At 44.4% G+C, this 18,792-nt stretch overlaps 1 protein-coding gene across 1 annotated transcript in view; it reads left to right on the top strand.

Annotated features, from left to right (window-relative positions):
• The first annotated feature begins 8,923 nt into the window (after positions 1-8,923).
• The window catches only part of GRID2IP (Grid2 interacting protein), an 89,221-nt gene continuing 79,352 nt past the window's right edge, over positions 8,924-18,792 (top strand). Inside the window, exon 1 of the mRNA XM_070760223.1 lies at positions 8,924-9,508. Within this exon, the coding sequence (XP_070616324.1) occupies positions 8,924-9,508 (585 nt within the window). The remainder of the gene's footprint in view (positions 9,509-18,792) is intronic.

Genomic DNA, 18,792 nt, shown 5'->3' with positions numbered 1-18,792 from the left:
AATTAACCAATGGAACAGCTTGCCTTCATAATTTGTGAGTGCTTCATCACTGGATATTTTAAAGAAAAAACTGGGACGTCAATTGTCTGAAATGATATAGGGCAGTGATGGCAAACCTTTTTTTTCCTTGGTGCCAAAAGAATGTGCGGGCATGCTGTCATGTATCCATGAGTGCCCACTCCCATAATTCAATGCCAGGGGAGGGAAAAACAGCTTCCTCCACCCCCCTGAAGCCCTCTGGAGGTCAGAAACAGCCTATTTCCCAACTTCTGGTGGGCCTAGTACACTCATGTTTCACACTCCCCAGGCTCCAAAGGCTTCACTGGAGTCATGGGAGGGTAAAAACAGCCTCCCACATCCCACCGGAGGCTCCCTGGAAGCCAAAAATGCCCTCCTAGGGCCTTTGTGCGAGCCAAAAACCAGCTGGCCAGCACACACGTTGGAGCTGAGCTAGGGCAACAGTTCTTGTTCCAGCAGATATGGCTCCGTGTGCCACCTGTGGCTCCCGTGCCATAGGTTCGCCATCTCTGGTATAGGGTCTCCTGCTTGAGCACGGGGTTAGATTAGATGACCTTAAAGATCCCTTCCAGTTCTATTCTAACTGAAAGACTGTTGAGCCTTCTCAATGGCTGGTTGCATTCAGAGGATTGCTCTCGCAGATTGCAATAATTGGGGGAAATGAATGTAGCCGGCTAAATCAGCATTGCTAATTAATTAGACTACAGATTTCAAATTAGACTTTAGTGGGGGGGGGGGGTTTGTAATATGGAAATTACTGCCTAATTAGTGTGAAAGAAATATCTCTCTTCCTTCTCCCCCCATTTACTGTTTTCTGAAAAACAAATCTTGCGTCAAAACAATGAGTATTCATGAAAATCTGATTAATGACTTTGGCTATTGAGCACACTTATAAATGAAATAAAACTTGCAGAGCCGTAGCGTTAGCCTGCAGGGGTTCAGTCCTCGCATTGTCTGTTTCAAGCGCAGAGAAGTAATTGATGGACAATGAGTTTCTCAGCTGAAGATCCTGCAGGACCAAATGCCAGACACCTTCTTCTTCCAATGAATGTTCCCATCAACACGCAACTTAGTCTGTCAGTAGCTAGTTGTACCTCACTAGGCATGAGGATCTCCAGATGCACAGAAGGAGACAGTTTGACTCTGGTGACCCTTCCAATTACAGTGGTATCTCTACTTATGAACTTAATTTGTTCCGTGACCAGGTTCTTAAGTAGAAAGGTTTGTAAGAAGAAGCCATTTTTCCCATAGGAATCAATGTAAAAGTAAATAATGTGTGCAATTGGGGAAACCACAGGGAGGGTGGAGGCCCTGTTTCCTCCCAGGAGATTCCTAGAGAGGCCCCACACAGGCTTCTCCCCGCCTTTTCCGGTCCTGTTTCCTCCCAGGAATATTCCTCAAGAGGCACCACAGATGCTTCTCCCCGCCTTTTCCGGCTGTGTTTCCTCCCAGGAGATTCCTAGAGAGGCCCCAAGGAGGCTTCTCCCTCCTTTTCTGGCTTTGTTTCCTCCAAGGAGATTCCTCGAGAGGCACCACAGAGGCTTCTCCCTGCCTTTTCCGGCCCTGTTTTCTCCCAGGAGATTCCTAGAGAAGCCCCATGGAGGCTTCTCCCTGCCTTTTCCAGTTACAGTTTCGGAGGTTCGGGTTTGTAAGTGGAAAATGGTTCTTGAGAAGAGGCAAAAACATCTTAAACACCGGTTCTTAACTACAAAAGTTCGTAAATAGAGGCGTTCATAGGTAGAGGTACTACTATATAAAGTTTTATGCTTTGTTTCCTTTCTGCCATCCTTGATAGAATTCTTTATTGGCCAAGTGTGATTAGACATACAAAGAATTTGTCTTCTTTGCACGAGCTTTCAGTGTACATAAATATATAAGTGATGAATCATGATCACTGTCATCATAATATATTCATCGTGAAGCATAAGATAGAACACTCAGGGATAGTCATATGGTACTAAATAAGCAATCAACATAAAACATACTAGGAAACGAAATAAAACAATATAAATCGTAAAGCAACAAAGTTGTAGCTATAAATGCAGTAGTGTTGGAAGAATTATGTACAGTGGTACCTCTAAATACAAATGCCTCCACTTACAAACTTTTCTAGATTTTTTTGCCTCTTCTCAAGAACCATTTTCCATTTACAAACCTGAGCCTCCGAAACTGTAACCGGAAAAGGCAGGGAGAAGCCTCTGTGTGGCCTCTCTAGGAATCTCCTGGGAGGAAACAGGGCCAGAAAAGGCGGCGAGAAACCTCCATGGGGCCTGTCTAGGAATCTCCTGGGAGGAAACAGGGCCTCCACCCTTCCTGTGGTTTGCCCAGTCACATACATTATTTGCTTTTACATTGATTCCTATGGGAAAAATTGCTTCTTCTCACAAACTTTTCTACTTAGGAACTTGGTCATGGAACGAATTCAGTTTGTAAGTAGAGGTACCACTGTATTTGGGTTCAATTCTAAGTGGGGAGAAAGACACTGGAAACATGGAGACTGTTTGGAAAGATGGTTGAATGGAGCAGAACCGTAGTCCTGGTACAGCTGAACACATGGAATGGTACAGAGGTGGGTTCCTGCCAGTTCAGATCAATTCTATAGGGTATAGGTAATGGGAATTTCCCCTACTCGCCAAAACGGCAGTACTGGCTGGCTGGCCACTCCCCCAAAACGGTTTTCTTGACGGCGCTGTAGGTGCTGCCATCTTGTTTTTCACTTCTGCGCATGCACACTCTTATTTTTAGCACTGTGCATGCGCTTCCACGCAAAGTTCACACACCCATGCACTGTGGGAATGAAGCAAACTGGCCGCGACGTAAGTTAGAACCCACCCTTGGAGTGGAGAGTGAAATATTGTATATTTATACTGTCTCTGGGGCCTTGCAAGAAATGTATCCTATTGGTTGTCAGACTCCAAGGGGGCTTCGCAGTCATAGCTGAGGTGGTCTGTGTCACAGGCTTGGTTGAATCTTGCTGGGTGATGCAATGAAGGGCAATTTGCTATTGTGACTGAATGGATTTGCCCTGAAGGATAATCCCATCATCCTTGGGCTGAGCTCTTTTGTTTTGTAGATAGACTGGCCCAGTCTTTTCTCTTGTAGATAGCCTGGCACTAAAATACTGTACATGCTGGAGGGCAGGGAACTGGGGGTCTTTTGTTTCTGTTTCCTTTCAGATCTTTTTATTTCTCTCTTTTTTATTAAGAAATTTTATTAATTTTTATAATATAAAACATCCACACCGCACACAACATGTAACAATGTGCTCAGTGTTTAAATGCCCACCACCAGGCAACATTCATACCCCCCCACCAAATGGCATATTTTGTATATACCATTTTAACTCAAGAGCAATATTTCTATTTACATATTATAAAGTGATTCTAATTGTTCTCTAAAGCTTGGACTCAAATTCTACTGACCACATATCTTCTTACCTTGTCCCATCATCCCATCAGTTCCTGCAGATTGGTTTCACTGGACACATTCATCCTCTTATCCATAATATCAAACTGAATATGATCCACCATGTACCGATACCAGTTTTGCATTGTCCATTTTGTCGCATCCTTTCAGCCTAGGACTATTACTGCCCAAGCGCTTTATATCGCTGCTTCTTTTATTTCTCTAAATTCTCCCATCTCGTTCCTTTCAGCTAATACCGCCATTTCCTTTGTAATTGTCCATCGTATATTTAACATCCTGTTAGTGTCCTCTTGCACTTCTTTCCAGATTTTTTAATTTCTCTTTTAGGGGAAATATTCTGCCTTTTTAATATTTCCTAGGATATTTCATTCTTCTAAGAGAGAGAGAGGTGGGTGCTACCTTTCTACAGTAGCAAAGGAGGTAGGTTAATAGGAAGGATGACAAACAGAAGAATGTTTCACAGTGACCTTGTTCCTGAGATTTCAGGATTGGGTCAATTTTAATCAAGCATAAGCTCCCTTTGCAAGAGAACCGAGGGTCACATTTCATCCCTCAAACCCCTCTTGGCAGCAGGGAGGTGTATTGTCTTACATTCCTCCTTCAAATTTCTGATTCCCTCTCTCCCCTCCTTCCTATAGACTGGAGCCAGAAGCGGGTTATCAGTAGCGGTATGGATAAGGACGATGTATCAGTACCAAAAATTCAAATGCGCGCACAGGCTCGGAACTCTGGCATGCGTGCACGTGCTTCTAAGTGAGATTTTGCTTCTACACATGGCAGAAGCAAAATCTCGCGAGGGGACATGGGTGCAAATGAGATTTGAGTGTTGTTTTGCTTCTGAGCATGTGTGGAAGCAAAGAAACAACATCAACCAAATATTGCGCGCACATCCCTTCATGAGAGTTTGCCTCTATTCTATTCATTCATGTTGGAATGAATAGAATAGAATACCATACCATACCTCCTAGCCTTTCATAAGCTCCTTAAAACCCACCTCTGTCATCAGGCATGGGGGAATTGATACTTTCCCTCCCCCTAGGCTTATAAAATTTATGTATGGTATGCTAGTATGTATGATTGGTTTCTAAATTGGGGTTTTAAATTAACTTAAATATTAGATTTGGTTACATTGTATTATTATTGCTGTGAGCCGCCCCGAGTCTGCGGAGAGGGGCGGTATACAAATCTGATTAATAATAATAATAATAATAATAATAATAATAATAATAATAATAATAATAACAACAACAACAATAATAATACCATACCATACCATACAGTACGGAATAGGGAATAGAGTTGAATAGAATAGAGAAGAAATGCAATGTAATACAATGCAATGCAATAGAGAGTAGATAATAGAATAGGCAATAGGCAATAGAGAACAGAATATAGTAGAATAGAAGGGTACAGAATACAGAATGCAGAATACAGAATAGAGAGTAGAATACAATAGAATAGAGAACAGAAAATAGAGAACAGAGAGTAGAGTACAATACAATACAATACGGAATAGAGAATAGAGAATAGAATTGAATTGAATAGAGTAGAACAGAGTAGAATAGAATAGAATGCAATGTAATACAATGCAATTCAATGCAATAGAAAGTAGAGAATAGAATAGGCAATAGAGAATAGAGTAGAAGGGGTACAGAATACAAAATAGAGAATACAGAATAGAGAGTAGAATACAATAGAATACAATAGAGAATAGAATACAATAGAATACAATAGAGAACAGAAAATAGAGAACAGAGTAGAATAGAATACAATACAATACGGAATAGGGAATAGAGAATAGAGTAGAATGCAATGTAATACAATGCAATTCAATGCAATAGAGAGTAGAAAATAGAAGAGGTCGCCATGTGGGGAGAGAATGGGGATTTTGCAATATCCTTCTCCTGCTGCACCCATCAAACTACTCAGCCAAGCTTCACCACGCCCACCAAGCTATGCCCACAGAACCATACTACAGAGAGGGGCGAACTGTAAAAACAATTGGATTTCACCACTGGCTAGTCTGGTGGGTGGGAACAGGGGCTTTTAGGAGATGCTTGCCACCCCAGAACGAGCAACACAAGACCAATGAAAGCAGAAAACTGCCCGAGAGGAAAACCATCACCTCCTTATACTAAATCATTCCCTTTAAGAATCTTTTGGATTCAAAAGTGGGAGAGGAATCAAGTAATGAAATACCCAAATGGTGAGACTGGAGATTGGTTTTATTTCATGTCATCTTCTGAGCAGCTTCCACGAAATGGAGTCAAAATATTCCTTGCATTTCTTGGGAATCTACAAATTTATTGGGCCAACACAACGGGCTTCACTGAACAGAAATTGCGTCAATGGGAAGGAAACAGGACACAGAAAAGAACTTCTCAATTAGCTACAAGATCCTGCAAGTCGACAGCTATACTTGGAAGTGCGAAGGTTAGGTGGGAAAACATCAGTCAAGGCTATAAATGGTGAAAGAGCCTGTGGCATCTTCCAGACTAACACTTCCAGGATTTATTATGGCATAAGCTGAAGTGATAGTCTATTTCGCTTTTGTAGGGAGGACTGTCCTAAACAAATTTTACATAGAAGAGGAAGAGGAGGAGTTGGAGAAAAATAAAATGAAGAAGAGGAGGAAGAAAAGGAAGAAGAAGAAGAGGAGGAGAAGGAGAGAAAAGAAGAAGACAATCTGTTGATAATAGGAAAGGTAATAGGAAAGATGAGACAGAATTAGAAGTCAATGGCTATGGAGGCCATGATACTGGAGCCTTTTGGTGACTCACACTCTGGTCAAGTCTGGTTGAGTCTACCCCTTTGTTAATGCAATCTAGGATTGCATCGGCTTTTTTTCATTCCCCATGTCTGATTTATCAATGTCACTGATGGCACTGCTTGAGAATAAAATTGAAAATAAATAGAAAATAGAAAAATTAGAAAATCTACTTCATTGTCATTTTGAATGTACAGTGTTCCCTCGATTTTCGCGGGTTCAAACTTCGCGAATAGCCTATACCACGGTTTTTCAAAAAATATTAATTAAAAATACTTCGCGGTTTTTTTCCTATACCACGGTTTTTCCCACCCAATGACGTCATATGTCATCGCCAAACTAATAATTTTTGCAAATAAATAACAAAAATAATAATTATTGTTAATAAATATTTATGTTTATAAATATCAGGATCACTAAGTGTCTTATTCAATGGTGAGTACCACTAATAATGGTGAGTAAATGGTTGTTAAGGGAATGGGAAATGGTAATTTAGGGGTTTAAAGTGTTAAGGGATGGCTTGTGATACTGTCCATAGCCAAAAATGGTGTATTTACTTCCACATCTCTACTTCGTGGAAATTCGACTTTCTCGGGCATTCTCGGAACGCATCCCCCGCGGAAATTGAGGGAACACTGTACACCTGTGGTTTGCTATCAAACTATGTGGCTGGGCTTGATAAATTGAAAGTTAAACCTTGAAAATTAATGAGTAGTTATGATCTGACTTAATACATTGACACTTAAAGATTGAAACTTTATTTAGAAAGTGTAACTCCTTATCATCAGAGCGTGTTAATATAAGGCAACTGGCAGTTGGAACAGAGTTCTTTTCAGGTGGTGAGGGGGAGTAGAATGTCTAACTCCTTAGCATCAGGGCATGTTAATAATAATGTAAGAAATGCTAATGATCTGGTGGTCATTTCAAAAAATCCTTTCTTAGCGAGCACGTAGAAACCAAGAGGAACATATTTGCCAAGTTTCAAGTTTGTAGTCTTTATAATTCTGGAGATTTCATTATGATGCATGAATGGTATTTGGCTTTTATATTATTTATTTATTTATTTATTTATTTATTTATTTACTTATTTACAGTATTTGATTTTTATGCTGCCCTTCTCCTTAGATTCAGATAGTTTAAAAAAACATATCAAATAACAGATTTTTTAAAAACCACATTCAAATATATCAAGTTTTGATTGATTTGAACATGTTCAAACATTATGATGCCAAAAAGTCAAGTGTTTCCATTTTTTTGTCCACGCCCTGTAGACGGCACAGAGAAACAGGCCCAGGCTCTACACCCCACAGCCAAGGGGCTCCCCTAACATAATGTTATTTGTGGCTAAAATAAAACTCAAACACGCCCAATCCTCTCTCTCATCTCCTGAAGATGTGATGCCAGAAACGGGACTGTTTTGTTTTGCCGGTGCAAAATCTTGCAGGGCAGAACAAGGGAATGTCTCGGGGGAGAGGGGGGCAAAGGGGAAGGGGAAGGTGGCAAAGCAAGTTTTAACATAGCACAGAGGTTTTCAACCTTGCCCTCTAGTGGACTTCAACTCCCAGAATTCCCCAGCCAGCTGGGGAATTCTGGGAGTTGAAGTCCACAAATCTTATAGTTGCTAAGGCTGGAGACCCCCGTTATAATGTTTGTGGAGCAACAGCCACTGTTCTTTTGCTTGGGTGGACTAAATGGCATGGTCCCATCCCTACACGGCATGGGACCAGATTACTTGCGGGACCGCCTTCTGCTGCACGAATCCCATCGTCCGGTTAGGTCCCACAGACTCGGCCTTCTCCACGTCCTGTCAACTAGACAATGTCATTTGTCAAGTCGTATGGGAAGAGCCTTTTCTGTGGGGGCTCCAGCCCTCTGGAATCAGCTCCCCCCCAGAGATTCGCACTTTCCCCACCCTCCTTGCCTTTTGTAAGAATTTGAAAATGTATTTATGCTGTCAGGCTTGGGGTCACTGGACCCCAGCCTCTGCCCAGTGAATGCGTAGGATGTGGTAGCATGTATTTAAATGTTTGATTTTTAAATGTTTAGCTTTTTAAAAATATTTTAAATTAATTATTTCTATTAATTGGATTGAGACCAGAATACCTATGGGACTGTCTTCTGCCGAAATCCCAGCGGCTGATTAGGTCCCACAGAGTTGGCCTTCTCCGGTTCCTGTCAACTAAACAGTGGACCTAGGGGAAGAGCCTTCTCTGTGGTGGCCCTGGCCCTCTGGAATCAACTCCCCCTGGAGATTTAAACTGCCCCCATCCTCCTCGCCTTCTGCAGAATGTTGAAGACCCATTTATGTTGCCAGGCATGGGGGTACTAATCCCCCCTCTTATGACTTGTACCATTGGAGTGTGGTGTGATTGTTTAGCATAGATTGTTTTTAGTAATAATGGATTTTAACTTGTTCTTTTTAATATTAGATTTGTATTATATTGTATTGTTATTGTGGTTGTGTGCCAACCCGAGTCTTCAGAGAGGGGCGGCATACAAATCTAATAAATTATTGTTGTTGTTGTTGTTGTTGTTGTTATATTTTTAATTGAAAAGTTGTAATCCGCCCCAATTCCGGGGAGAGGGGCAGCATATAAGTCCAATAGATAGATAGATGATAGAAAGATAGATAGATAGATAGATAGATAGATAGATAGATAGATAGATAGATAAATGCTGATTGCTCCGTGTACCCCTTTTCCAATTGCAGCCATGCCTGCCACCAATGCTGGTTGGCCAGAGGAGTTTGGCTTTCACATCCGTGGAAATGGTCCCTGCTACATCGTGGCTGTAGAGGAAGGCAGCAGTGCCCAGGTGGCTGGCCTCCAGCCCGGAGACCAGATTTTGGAGATCGAGGGGCAGCCTGTTTCCTGCTTGAACACCAAGGCCTTGGCGCTCCTGGCCCGGCAGTGTGAGAACGTCCCTCCGAGCATCGGCGTGGTCTCCCGCCTGCAGCAGGTGGACCTCCCGCCAGGGCCTCAGGGACGCTTCGGCTTCACCTTGACCTGCCCCAAAGGGGACCCCGTGCAGGTGGAGAGCGTGGTTCAGGACTCCCCGGCTGCCAAAGCAGGCATCAAAGCAGGCGATTACATCCTGGAAGTCGATGGCGTTCACGTCCGGCGTTACGAAGATGCAGCTGCTGTGATGAGATCCTGCTGGGATGAAGGTCTCAGGCTGGGCCTGCTGAGGCTGGGGCGGCTCCGGCGGTGGGCTAGCAGCAGCGTGGAGGAGTTTATCCGGAGTGCAGACGCCGTACATCAGGAGAGGAGGCAGAAAGCTCGGGAGTTCAGCAGAAAGGTAAGTCATAGAAACATAGAAGATTGACAGCAGAAAAAGACCTCCTGGTCCATCTAGTCTGTCCTTATACTCTTTCCTGTATTTTATCTTAGGATGGATATATGTTTATCCCAGGCATGTTTCAATTCACTTACTGTGGATTTACTGACCATGTCTGCTGGAATGTTCCAAGCATCTACTACTCTTTCAGTCAAATCATATTTTCTCACATTGCTTCTGATTTTCCCCCCAACTCACCTCAGATTCGGCCCCCTTGTTCTTGTGTTCACCTTCCTATTAAAAACATTTCCCTCCTGAACCTTATTTAACCCTTGAACATATTTAAATGTTTTGATCATGTCCCCCCTTTCCCTTCTGTCATCCAGACTCTACAGATTGAGTTCATGAAGTCTTTCCTGATAAGTTTTATGCTTAAGACCTTCCACCCTTCTTGCAGCCCGTCTTTGGACCCGTTCAATTTTATCCATATCTCTTTGTAGGTGAGGTCTCCAGAACTGAACACAGTATTCCAAATGTGGTTTCACCAGTGCTCTATACAGCGGGATCACAATCTCCCTCTTCCTGCTTGTTCTACCTCTAGTTATGCAGCCAAGCATACTACTCGCTTTCCCTATAGCCTGACGGCACTGTTCACCCATGTTGAGACTGTCAGAAATCACGACCTCTAAATCCTTCTCTTCTGAAGTTTTTGCTAACACAGAACTGCCAATACAATACTCAGATTGAGGATTCCTTTTCCCCAGTTGCATTATTTTACATTTGGAAACATTAAGCTGCAGTTTCCATTGCTTTGACCACTTATCTAGTAAAGCTAAATCATTTGTCATATTACAGACCCCTCCAGGAATATCATCCCATCCTATGTATTCTATTCTATTGTCTATTGTATTCTGTTCTGTTCCATTCTATTTTGTTCCCTCCCCTCCATCCCATCCCATCCCATTCCATCCCATCCCATATATTCTGTTCTGTTCCGTTCCGTTCTATCCCTTCCTTTCCCTCTCCTCCCCTCCATTCCATTCCATCCCTTTCCTTCCATCCTATCCCATCCCTTCCATCTCATCCCATCCCATCCTATACCTTCGCCTCCCCTCCCATCCTATCCTTTATTTTTTTTCCCCTTCTTCTTTGCTTGCCCCTGGAAGGTGAAGTAAAGCCAACTAGGTTATGTCACAATTTATAAAACTCTTTCTGACTGTGGGCAAAAATAAATAAATGCAGTTTTATTTAGGAACAATTTATTTTTATGGCCTTTTAGAGGAAATGTACCAGAAGCAGCAAAAATAACTTAATTTAGTGTGAACAGCTTTACTGTGGGACCACATTCTGTTTGAGATAACCATGATGAGAACCACCATTGAAATCAATGAGACAATTTGTCCGTGGAACTTAAGCTTTTAATTTCAGACTTTGGGCTATTTTTGTGCATGGTTATTATAACGCTAAGTCTAGAAATGGCTGACACTGGAAATCCCCGGAGATTTCCCTTGCTTTATGCAAATATGCTTCATTTCAGTTCCTATTATGCAAACCATTTTATCCAAGGATGGGCTTTATGTGAGAAAGGATGGCTATTTTGCAAATTTGAACTGGCAAAGCCAATTTGTACCAACAATCTAGAAATAGTCCAAGACTTCTTTCTGCCAAAACCCTCCTCTGCCCAATGTGTGGTACACTTACTCTCGTACTGCCTCCTATTTCTTTATGTTTGGTAGCTACTCAGTGAAGGGCTACCAAAATTTTTACTACCACACTGTGGGCGTGGCTTATGCCAGGGATGTGCCATGAGCTGCAACAGCAGGAACACCATTCTGGTGGCAGAAATGAAGCACGTAGCATTGCTCCATTGCTTCCAGGCGTGCACACACCCTGCATGCACAACCAGTGTGATTCCGGTAAAAATTACCAGGTTTTTTTGCTGCCACACATGCGGCAGTGGTGCCCTGAGTGAGTCATGGCCTTTGGAAGCAGCGTTGCTTGGGGCGCCACTGCTGTGCTGAGAGATGCCTGCGGGCGACATGGTGGAACGGTGGTGTGGGCAGGTAGGATGGGCCACTTGCGGCAGTGCTGCCGCTTGCGGCGGGAGAAGCCGCTCATGGCAGAGCTGCCGCTTGGGCCGCTCGTGGAGGCAAGCGGTGGGGCGAGCGGCGGTGGCAACGGCAAGCGGCGGTAGCAAGCAGCAACAGCAAGTGGCCAGCAAGTGGCACGAGGGGCAGGGCAAGCGGCGGTGGTGACTTACCTTTTGGCCTATTTTCGAGGCTTTTTGCTTCTGCACAGGCACAGAAACAAAAAAACAACAAATAATAATAATAATAATTTATTAGATTTATATGCCTCTCCATAGACTCGGGTGGCTCACAGCAACAATATTAACAATATAACAAATCTAATACTTAAAAGCATATAAAACCCATCATTAAAATTATACAACACAAGTGTACCATACACAAACTATATAAGACTGGGGAGGGGTATCTCAATTCCCCCATGCCTGGTGATACAGGTGGGGCTTAAGCAATTTACCAAAGGCAAGGAGGGTGGGGGCAGTTCTAATCTCTTGGGGGAGTTGATTCCAAAAGGCCGGGGCTGCCACAGAGAAGGCTCTTCCCCTGGGGCCCACCAGACGACATTGTTTAGTCGACGGGACCCAGAGAAGGCCAACTCTGTGGGACCTTATCGGCTGCTGGGATTCGTGCAGCAGAAGACAGTTCTGGAGGTATTCTGGTCCGATGCCATGTAGGGCTTTATAGGTCATTACCGATACTTTGAATTGTGACCGGAAACTAATCGGCAACCAATGCAGGCCGCGGAGTGTTGACAAGACATGGGCAAATCTAGGGAGTCCCACGATAGCTCTCACGGCCGCATTCTGTACGATCTGGAGTTTTTGAACACTTCAAATGTAGCCCCATGTAGAGAGCATTGCAATAGTTGAACCTCGAGGTGATGAGGGCGTGAGCGACTATGAGCAATGACTCCCGGTACAAATAGGGCCACAACTGATGCAACAGGTGAACCTGGGCAAGCGCCTTCCTCGCCACAGCCAAAAGATGATGTTCCAATGTTCGCTGTCCTCGCGTGAGATTCAGCTTCTGCCTCTTCATGCGCAGAAGCTGAACCCCATACCAGGCACGTACACGCGCTCTTGCACTCCTGCGCTCCCGGCCTTTTCCTCTAGCGCCGGGAATGGTGGCCCGCCCCTGGCTACAGCCCATAGGTTGGGGACTCCTGTCTCCAGGCGAAAGGTTTCAAGTTACGTAATTGACACGCGGATTTCAGCTCCGGATTTGCTTTCCTGCGGTTCACCTGACGTCTCATAAAACTGTACCTCTTGCAACCAATGGAGCCAAAGATTTGTTTTTAGTTAGAAGTGCAGCTGAGATGAGGCTGACAGTTGTTCCAATAAACGAAATCTTACAAATTTCATAAATAAGTAAATAACCACCCACATTAGAAGCACAGCTGGAGGGGAAGACGGGGAAGGTGTTTTATGTAAATGGAGCATAGAAAACATCTTTGAGTAATGTGGGGCTTAAGAATCAGGCTCTGAATGTATTTTTCAGTGCAACTGAATCACAACATCTGACATAATCTCCTAAAAGTTTAGAAGTGGCTTTACCAGCCACCCAAACAGCTGATCAGTTGTGGGTTTCTCCCAGTTTGGCCCAGTTCAGGCAAACTGGTAGCGGTAGTGGCAGGAGGCTTCACCCACCTGCCTGGATGTCCACATGGACAGAAACATTGTGTGTGCGTGCTCCCTTTTCCGAACAGGTAGCAAAGGAAAGTGAAACCCACCACAGCAGCTGATGGCTGGGCCAGGCAATTGAGCTCCGCTCTGCTCTTAAGCCTGTTGAAAAATTCCCCCAAATTTTACAATCCCCTCATTCCAATTTGGACTTAAGCCAGCTCTCCACTGCCCGAAATCTCTTTTCCCCACTGATTCAGTGTCACACTTTATTTTTTCAGACAATGTAACCCTGGCATCGAATGAGGGAAGCTGCATATGTTAAATATGCTAAATAAATTTTATACCCAATACTATTTTTTTACAAAGTCCTATTAATGGATTATTTCTGTCAAGCGCCAGGGAAATCAGGAAATCCAGGCAGTTCAAATGAGTACTTTATTTTTCAACGCGATTTTGCTGCTGCACCTGTGGAGGTAGCAAAATCGCGCACGGAATCGCAGGTAAAACCTCACTGAAACACGGGCGTAATTTTGCTACCTCCACAGGTGCAGCAGCAAAATCCCACTGATCCCGCAAGAACTTACGAGTCGTGGCGGCGAGCGCAATGTAGTGTTCCGGCTTGTAGCCCACCGCTGCCTCCCCTCCTCGAATTGATCACTGAGAATGGATCAGAACTACTGCAACACAATATCTCCAAACCTGAATCTCCCCAAGCGATCCAAAAGGACACTGTGGCTGATGATCCTGGCAGCTGAAGTGAGGTCCATATAGGACTTCTTTTGTGGATTGGTGGCACGTGGCAGATATATAACACATGGACTTAATTTTAGCAGGTTGCAGAATTATTAAAGTTCTAGGTAAAGGAAACTTAGGCACAATCCCAGAGTGTGATTAAAGAAATTGAGCCCCTTATGAAACCAGGTTGCAACGCCTTGGTCCCTTCAGCCTTGAAAGACAGTGTTTAAGGGGTGACTTGATCAAAGTGTATAAAATCATGCATGGAATAGAAAAAGTGAATAGAGAAAAATTCTTTTCTCTATCACACAATACTTAGATGAGGGGGCCTTCCCTAAGGCTCATAGGTAAGAAAGTGAGGACTAATAAAGGGAAATATTTATTTACCCAGAGTGTCCTTGGTTGATGGAATTCCCTTCCAGAAGAGGTCCTGACAGCTGTCAGCCTTGATAGCTTCAAGGAAGGATTAGACAGATTCATGGATGCCAAGTGTATCGTTGGTTGTTGAAACGGATGTCCATGTGCCGCCTCTGATGGTTGAGGCAGGCAGGGTTCCCTTGGGTCCCATTTGTTGGGGGTCAAAGGAAAGGGAGGGTCTTGCCTTCTCTTTCTGCTCAAGATCCCCATGGACAATTGGTGGGCCACTGTGTGACACAGAATGCTGGACTCGATGGGCTTTGGCCCGATTCAGCATGGCTCTTAGGTTCTTATGTTCTTAATTAGCACTTTGGTACGTGCTGGTCAGTACAGCTTTAGTGCGATGGAGAAACAATTTTGTTTTGTTCACTCCCCAAAGTAATAGAATCCAAAACCCTGATTCATTTCTAATTGTGCAATTCCCCACTGGAATCTTCTTTTAATACTACTGTTCAAAAGATTAATTTCTCTTTTTAGATCAGTAGCACTTGGGGGAATCGAAGCCCCAATTCCTCAGCGAAAACCCGCTCTTTTTAATGTAAAATGCGACTCTGTTGAACTTTCTGCACGGAGTTTATATCTTATGTAGGAGACTGAAGAGCTTTGGGGATAAATCATGCCATAGGTCAGTGTATCCCAAGCTTGGCAACTTGAAGATATCTGGACTGCAACTCCCAGAATTCCCCAGCCAGCATTGCCATAGGTCAATGAAAATTTGTAGGCCCATAAAACTGGTTTCAGGGCCCAATTTTCTTGCAAAAGACACAAAATAAGAAGGAAGGTAGAAAAATAATCAAAACTGCAAGGGGGGAAAAACTAGGGGGCTTAAAGAGTCAGCTGAAACAGATCGGGTGAGATTTAATGACAGAAGTGGAACTCTCAAATCAGTTTTAAGAGAAATATTCAGAGTCCTTGGACGATTCCAGGTGAAAACAACCCACAAGCTTTAAACTGAACAAGAAGTAAACACTGGCCAGACAGCATTGATTTAATGACCCCTTTCCTCCCAGGGGTGCCCAAAGGCCCTGCTGTGGCTGCCGTCTTGACTTTTACTTTTTGTACTTTTCTTGACTTATGGTGGTCTTGCCTTCCTCCCATGGTCTCAAATGTGTTTCCTCAAAAGGCAACTGGACTGCGTTTCACCCCTTCCCCTCTCTTTGCTTCTTGTCCAAGAAACTTCATGGGTTCTGACAGGATGGGATTAGAAGGAGTCAGTAATGGGCAGCCAAAAGTTTTACTGCCACACTGTGGGTGTGGCTTACTTTGTGGGGGTGGCTTGGTGGTCATGTGACTGGGTGGGAGTGGCTTACCAGCCATGTGACCAGGCAGGAGCGGCTTGACTGATCATCATAGTTCAAGTGAACTCTTATTGCCACACAATGCCTTTTCATCTCAACTATGGGCTGAGTGATTTAGACCGCAGCCCAGACTGCTTCAGTGTGGCGCAACTCTCCTAGCCTTGGGTGGTGGTCACGTGAGGTTGGAGGGGAGCCGGGCAGGAGAGAGGGAAGCTCGTCCAAGGCCAGGAAGGAGGAAAGAGGAAAAAAGCAAGGAGTGCAGACGCAGCAGCAGGGCAAAATGGAGAGCCGAGCCAGGACTGGTAATACAGGAAGTGACTGCCGCTGGTCAGCTGGAGCTGTATATGCATCTTCATTTTCGCCACTGGCACAGCATTCCACCCCTGGAAGGATTCTATTTTTATTATTTATTTATTTATTTATTGCAGTCATTTTGCAGAGTTCTCTCGGAGTTGGGCGGCATATAAGGATAACTGAGTCTCAGGAGAAGGGCGGCGTAGAAATCAAGTATATAAATAAATAAATAAACTAATACATAAATAAATTTGGTCATTAGCACTCTCCCAGAGAAATCGTGAAGCCACTTAGAGTTTCGTGGGATGGGATGGTGGGGTGGTAGGAGAACCCTAACCTTGAGTGCACAGAGGAACCCCTGAGAGACCTCAAGAGCTCTCAGAGTACTAATGACCAGAGGACTGCAAAGAAATTGGATCCTTCTACAGACACAGAGAGAGGGAGAGAGAGAGAGAAAGAGAGAGAGGGAGAGAGAGAGAGAGGGAGAGAGAAAGAGAGAGAGGAGGGGGGAAAGAAAGAGAAAGATAGAGAGAGAGAGAAAGGGAGAAAGAGAAAGGGAGGGGGAGAGAAGAGAGAGGAAGGGAGAGGGCAGGAGAGAGAGAAAGAAAGGGGGGAGAAAGAAAAAGAGAGAGGGAGAGAGAAAGAAAGAGGGGGGGTTTTCAGAACTAATCCTTCTATCACTCCCACCATCTTGCCAGAACCGATGAAGATTCTTAGATGAGAAGTGAAACATTTTCTTCCAGGAGAAAAAGGACAATCCAGCTGCCTTCTGAAAAAGCACCTTTGAGACCCCCATGACCTGGATGACTGAGAATCTGTACAGTCGCTTCCTCTTGTTGCATTGGGGAGCCTTTCCCTGCTTGCCTTCCTCCCTGGCAGAGAGAAGGTTGCTGGCCGGCCAAGCTCGGCCAGGGCTCTTGGTGAGGCAGGAGCCTCTTTATCTTCTGGGCATGAAATGGTCAATCAATGTCATCGTTTTCAGCTCCAAAGAAAAGTTTCTGCCATCTCCATCAGTGGGAAGAGCGCCAGGCAGTCCTTGCTCCAGATGCAACAACCTTGAAATCTCCCGCTCTCCTCTGGGCTTCCATCCCAATCAAGTTCCTGCGCTTTAAAAGGGAGGACAGGGGGCTTGCAGTTTCAAGATCTAGGCTGGTATTGCCTTTGGGGAGCATCTAAGTGGGGCAAGATTCTTTGTGTGTGTGTGTGAGAGAGAGAGAGAGACACACACACACACACAGACAGACAGACAGACACAGACACAGAGAGACAGACAGATACACGCATACACACACACACAGTGAGACAGAGACCAAGACCTAGAGAGGCAGAGGGAGGGAGGAAGACAGAGAGGCAGAGAAAGAGACACAGAAAGATACAATGGTACCTCTACCGAAGAACGCCTCTGCTTACGAACTTTTCTAGATAAGAACCGGGTATTCAAGATATTTTTGCCTCTTCTCAAGAACCATTTTCCACTTACAAACCTGAGCTTCCAAAACTGTAACCGGAAAGGGCAGGGAGAAGCCTCTGTTGGGCCTCTCTAGGAATATTGTGGGAGGAAACAGGGCCGGAAAAGGCAGGGAGAAGCCTCTGTGGGGCCTCTCTAGGAATCTCCTGGGAAGAAAGAGGGCTGGAAAAGATGGGGAGAAGCCTCTGCGACGCCTCTCTAGGAATCCCCTGGGAGGAAACAGGGCCGGAAAAGGTGGGGAGAAGCCTCTGTGGGGCCTCTCTAAGACTCTCCTGGGAGGAAACAGGCCTGGAAAAGGCAGGGAGAAGCCTCCATGGGGCCTCTCTAGGAATCTCCTGGGAGGAAACAGGGCCTCCATCCTCCCTATGGTTTCCCCAATCACACACATTACTATTTGCTTTTACATTAATTCCTATCCGAAAAATGGCTTCTTCTTACAAACGTTTCTACTTAAGAACTTGTTTATGGAACGAATTAAGTTCCTAAGTACAGGTATACCTTTACAGAGACACAGAGATACATACACAAACAGACACACCCACACACACCCACAGAGGAAGAGAGGGGGAAACACAGAGAGAGAAACAGAGGGACAGAGTGAGATGGTGGGGGACAGAGACAGACAGACACACGGACAGACTCCCACTGTCTCAGTGCTGGATTTTAACTGGGATGCTTGCATATTTGTACCTGTGGGGTGTGAACTGGTTTGTCTGGCCTCTCTTCTGCTTGAGAAGGGAGTTGGAGTAGAAGACCTCCAAGGTCACTTCCAACTCTATTAATATTCTACATTAACCTCACAGACTCAAATGCAGAGGCAAGAAGTGGTTGCTTATTATCAAACCCAAGGATGACACAGACTTGAGTGCAATAGGTAGCAGAAGCAAAAATCCAGGCTATCTCCAGAGGTGGGGAGGGGGGGGGACTGAAAACAAAACAATGAAACCCAAAGCAAACAAATGCAGCGTGAATCATCAGAGTGACATAGCTGCTAAGAAGCCAAACTCATTTTAAATCTGTGTCAGTGGAAGGGTAGTTTGCAAATCACAGGGAATTCGTTTGCACTGCTCCAACTGCAGTTCAAGTTCAAGAGGCTCAGAGAAACCAGAATGAGTGCAGAGGAAAGCATAGGTAGTCCTCAAGTTACAAGTGTTAATGGAGGCTGCTCTTTACAGTTTTAAGTTGTAAAAATAAACTCCATCTGTCTAGTCTGGAGGACAGAAGGGAAAGGGGGGGACATGATCGAAACATTTAAAAGGGTGAAAGGGTTAAATAAGGTTCAGCGGGGAAGTGCTTTTATTTATTTATTTACTTACTTACTTATTTATTTGATTTTTATGCCGCCCTTCTCCTTAGACTCAGGGCGGCTTACAACATGTTAGCA

Source organism: Erythrolamprus reginae, chromosome 9, assembly GCF_031021105.1.
Source record: "Erythrolamprus reginae isolate rEryReg1 chromosome 9, rEryReg1.hap1, whole genome shotgun sequence".
Lineage (NCBI taxonomy): Eukaryota > Metazoa > Chordata > Lepidosauria > Squamata > Dipsadidae > Erythrolamprus > Erythrolamprus reginae.
This window is presented reverse-complemented; position numbering and strand designations above follow the sequence as displayed.